This window comes from Scylla paramamosain, chromosome 46 (genome assembly GCF_035594125.1).
Source record: "Scylla paramamosain isolate STU-SP2022 chromosome 46, ASM3559412v1, whole genome shotgun sequence".
NCBI classification, from domain to species: Eukaryota; Metazoa; Arthropoda; class Malacostraca; order Decapoda; family Portunidae; genus Scylla; species Scylla paramamosain.
Genome location: NC_087196.1, coordinates 3,698,358 through 3,703,357, shown reverse-complemented (window position 1 = coordinate 3,703,357; position 5,000 = coordinate 3,698,358). Strand labels below are relative to the sequence as shown.

Genomic DNA, 5,000 nt, shown 5'->3' with positions numbered 1-5,000 from the left:
GACGGGCAGGATGCAGGACGGGAACCCAACTCCTCGTGCAACCCAGCTCCTCGCGCATCCCACCAACCACTTTTCCCAACCTCCACCCTTGTGAAAGTGGTAAACTACAAATCTATTTACAGTTGATAGCTTGGCCCATACTAATATTTGAAAACTTAATATTGGCAAGTTTCTTTGTAAAAACAGAAGCTTATAATGGATTTTCTGCCAAAAGTCGATTGTGCTTGGTGTCGTAAATCAAGCCAATACCACTGAACATTTGCTGACAAGGGACGCTGCCAGGTGGACAGCAGACACATAAACACACGTCAGATCAGGGTAGACGTTCTTCATTGACTTCCATCATTGCAGACTGTCTCGACTTGTTCCACTGATTCTTTTTTTTTCCTTGTGATATCTTTATGCCTTCCACAACAGTCTTCCTTGTTGCAGGTAACCCTTCCGCTCCACTACACTCCTTGTAAGCAAGTGTATAGGACATTGCTTCATTTTTTGTTCCACAGGTGGTAGGTACTTTAACTGAATCATCTCTTCTTCACTTTTGTACTAGTTCTTCATCTTCCTCTGCTGGTTTGCTCTTCACCTGAGTAAGCTCTTCAAATATTGTCAAATAATGAAGAAAAAAATATATTCTTGTATCTTTCCTCAACATCAGCTCGTATTGTTTGTCTCGTAAGTTTTGCCACCTGTGTTGCTTCATTGTCATGCCGACTCAGTTATTCGTACTGACTCTGGATCTGGTTAACCCCCCCTTAACTTCAAGGCCTAAGGCTGAGATATGAATTTCTTTCATTAAGTTCAGAAAACTCCTGATGTGCTATGCTGAATAATGTGGTTTATGAATATAAGGTGTCATTTTAACCGCTATTGACACGTTATCACTAATATGTCATGTCCGAGATGTTACACAGTTCCTCTAGCTACTCAAATAATTTTTTTGAATTTACTTAATGAATAACGTCACCAGCAAAATAACAATCGCTACACAATCTTAATTTTCTTTCCCATTGATAATATTTACAAATTTCTATCTTCAATCAATATTCAAGAATTATGGAAATCTTCGTACACAAAAATAAACACGACCTAATTTCAATCATCAATAATTCTTCCTTCTTCGTACAGGAAAACCTGCATAATGTCTGCGCTACAGCGACTTACACAATTGACACCCAATAAGATTCACACATGAAGTCGCGCCGCAGCAATTTACACCAACCATACTCAGTCAAAGAAATACATAATCATAACATCGGCGTCAACATTGATTCAATTAAAATTCAGTAAGAAAAGCACACACAGAACATAACACAATCTCATTCAATACAAAACATAAACGACATGTGCACGTATACTTCATAAAGTTATGACATGTCACAGTTATATGGCAGACGCGTATCATAACTTAGAACATCCATCGTAAGTCGTATATTACAAGTTATGACACGAGCGAAACCGAAACCGTCTGTCATAACTGTCTGCTGTATGCAACGATTGCTTGATTTCAAATACTGAAAGACGAAGGAAAACTGGCGTGTACTACTAATTTATAGTTCTTTAAGTATTTCTTTCGTTTTTATGTATTGGAATAAGAGCCACAGTGAGTAAGATAGAAATTCAGTCTTTGAAATACGGTAAAATGTGATCTTGTAGGAATGCCTCAGTTCAAACAAACACAGTGTGATGGCAATGGTTTCATGGCAAGGAGGGCTTTCTCGACGATCCCCAAGGCCATCACTGCTGCACATCTGCATTTTCTCAGCAGCCTTTCCCAGCAGCAAGTTATCTAAGTGTTATGATCACCTTAATTTCGGGGGTAAGTGGATTTATCCTTTCTGTGTCACACTTTTAGGCTTTCCCTCACTAGATCGGTAACAAAAGAGTACACCTGCAACAGCAACATCTGATGAGTTTCACGTCAGTAAGTTCATTCAGTACGTCCTATGTAAGTAAATAATTTCTGAGCAGGAGATGTTATGGGGCAGCCATCTTGTCGGTGGGAAACGTCTGTCATAAGCTGCTAGGACAGGGTGGACCCAGTCTTAGCATCCCGCGCGGATTTATGACAGACGCGCGCTGTTTATGACAAGAATGCGCCATTTTGTCCTAGCTATGAGACGTTTCATTGTTGAGGACTTCGCTAGGACTGCTTCGTGAATACGGCCCCTGGTCTCTTTCTGCTGTCCTGCTCCCTCTGCTACTGACTTCTCCCTCAATTGTATGACCTAATATACTCTAGTTACACTTTTCCCTCAAAAGTTATTTCCATGATAAGGTCGAAATTCCTATACAATTGTCACACACATATATTCAGTAATACAATTCATGTACATTGACCCACCCACTGGCGTGGCATCAGGCGGAGTTTGGGGTACAAGGGGAGAGTGACAGGCGGGCAGTAGTGAAGACGGTAAGTTCCCACAAGTCACCTCGGTTTTCCTCACGTTCGCACAGTGTCCCGCTAGATGCTGCTCTTGCCTTTTCTGTTTGGTACTGCGCCAGCCGACATTTTCATATCTGTTAGGCTCCTCTCGCCCACGGGCATATTCTCTTTAATGTTTATGACCTTTTTCCGTGTGGGTCATGTCTGCTTGCGCCTTCTCATCTCATCTCAAAACAAAAACTGCCGTTCTGGTCCTGGATTTTCTATTTTCTCTATTCCCCTTTCTTTTTCCTTGTTTTCTTCTTATTTCGTTATTCTTCTCTTCCTGTTCCCTCTTCATGTAATGTAGGTTTACCACGAGTATTTTTAAAGATATCTTCATAAGGTTATGGAACGTGTACACATTTGGACATTATCAGCCAATGAATAATGCTGCGACGTTTTATTTTGTATCTAATAGTAGCATACAAGTGACTCTTTATTTCCAGTGTTAATTTCAGCATGTGTAAGGTGCTCGTCCGTCTGGTGGGTGTATCATGGACAACACAAAGTTTGGGTATTTGCAGCATGTCTTAATTCTTTTTTCAGCTTATATCGAGCCACGGTTGAGTGATGAACGTGCGTAGCAATGCCGTGATATTTCTTAATAATTTTGTTTATAGCACATGTGATGATATTCCTGTATATATATATATATATATATATATATATATATATATATATATATATATATATATATATATATATATATATATATATATATATATATAGTTGTATTTTACTCACATCACATTCCAAATTATTTATTAAACAGAAACAAAACTCTTTTCAAGTTTGTTCCAGCATCATGCAAAACGCAGCACATTTTTTTTTTTTATGTAACAGGAGCACCGGCCAATGCCAACAAAACTGTAATAACAAGAATGCCCACAGAGGTGGCGGTCCGAAAGCGGTAGTTAAAGATTACCGGATAAGTGCCTCGAAACCTCCCTCTTGAAAGAGTTCAAGTCATAGGAAGGTGGAAACACAGAAGGAGGCAGGGAGCTCCAGAGTTTACCAGAAAAAGGGATGAATGATTGAGAATAATTAGAGAGGTGGACAAAATAGGGGTGAGAGAAAGAAAAAAAAAATGTCTTGTGCAGCGAGGCCGCGGGAGAAGGGGAGGCATGCAGTTATTAAGATCAGAAGAGCAGTTGGCATGGAGATAGCGGTAAAAAAAAAAAAAAATAGCAAGAGGTGCAACACTGAAGTGATGAGAAAGAGAATGAAGACAGTCAATTAGAGGAGAGGAGTTAATAAGTCGTTATGATAAGTTGATTACGTTATGAGAACAACCCTCCTCCCACACATGTAAAACATACCCATACATGGACGGATTAAGCCCTTATGAAGGGTTACCAGCTGGAGGGATGAGAAAAAACTGGCGGAGACGATTCAGAACACCTAACTTCATAGAAGCTGTTTTAGCAGCAGATGATATATGAAGTTTCCAGTTTAGATTATAAGTAAAGGACAGACCGAGGATGTTGAGTGTAGAGGAAGGAGATAGTTGTGTGTTATTGAAGAAGAGGGGATAGTTTTCCGGAAGGTTGTATCGAGTTCATAGATGGAGGATTTGAGTTTTTGAGGCAATGAATATTACAAAGTTTGCTTTGCCCCATTCAGAAGTAAGGCGTTTTGTGGGTTCCCTGCGTGAGCTGTTTACTTCCTCAAGAGTTGGACGTCTACGAAAAGACGTGGGAAAATGCAGGTTGGTATCATCAGCATACGGGTGGATAGGACACGAAGTTTGGTTTAGAAGATCATTGATGAATATTTGTAAGAGTGGGTGACAGGACAGAACCCTGAGGAACACCACTGTTAATGTATTAAGGCTCTGTACTGGGCATTCAGGAAAATCCACCTTGAGTCCGTCACAACTGTTTTATTCGAACCGTTTCCGCTTAGGGAAATTTATCTATGTTTATATACCCCACTTTACTGAATAAATGATAATGCATACGTAAACCAGTGTTTCATTTCAGTTCAACAACAAAATATTAATGTAACTCATAGCACAACTCCTCCATTATCTTGAAATACCCAGTATACCCACACAGGGAAGGACATTTTCTATAGCACTGAAACAGAACCACGAGCACTCACTCAAACGAATCCTAATAAGAACTTGACCTAACGTTAATGCTACAATTATTCACAGCAGTAAATCACGCACAAACACGTTGTTAAGGAAATATATATTTACGCACTAATTAGTTCACCAAGATTGCACCCCTGCTACGCGTATTTCATGCACCACAATAATTAGCTTCGAGTAAACACTTACCCACGGTAACATGATTCCCTCAGTCACTCGCCAGTGTCCCCGATCGCGTTTGAAGTTAAGGGACGCACATGTCCCTTACGCGTGCACTTTCACTAAGCACACGGCTTACACAGTAACACTACGAATCCATGGTGAAGGGCGGTGTGAGGTGCAGGAGGCGGCACATCGGCGTGTGAGTGACTGAACTGTGGCAGTGGCATGAGTAACTGAGGTAACCAACCGGTAGCTCGAACCGTGTTTCGCCTCCACAACAAATGACGGTCCGAAGCACATTCAGTAACAATAAACTAT

At 40.5% G+C, this 5,000-nt stretch overlaps 1 protein-coding gene across 4 annotated transcripts in view; it reads right to left on the bottom strand.

Moving 5' to 3' along the window:
• Window positions 1-4,912, bottom strand: part of LOC135094686 (uncharacterized) — a 61,776-nt gene extending 56,864 nt beyond the window's left edge. For 3 of the 4 annotated variants that reach the window (XR_010263922.1, XR_010263923.1, XR_010263921.1), the window contains exon 1: window positions 4,710-4,911. Coding sequence is in view for 1 of the 4 variants with exons in the window: in XM_063995000.1 (XP_063851070.1) it covers window positions 4,710-4,721 (12 nt within the window). In the remaining 3 variants the exon portion in view is untranslated. Of the gene's footprint in view, window positions 1-4,709 lie in introns of all 4 variants that reach the window. The other variant, XM_063995000.1, reaches the window with a different exon arrangement.
• Between the last annotated feature and the right edge of the window lie 88 nt (window positions 4,913-5,000).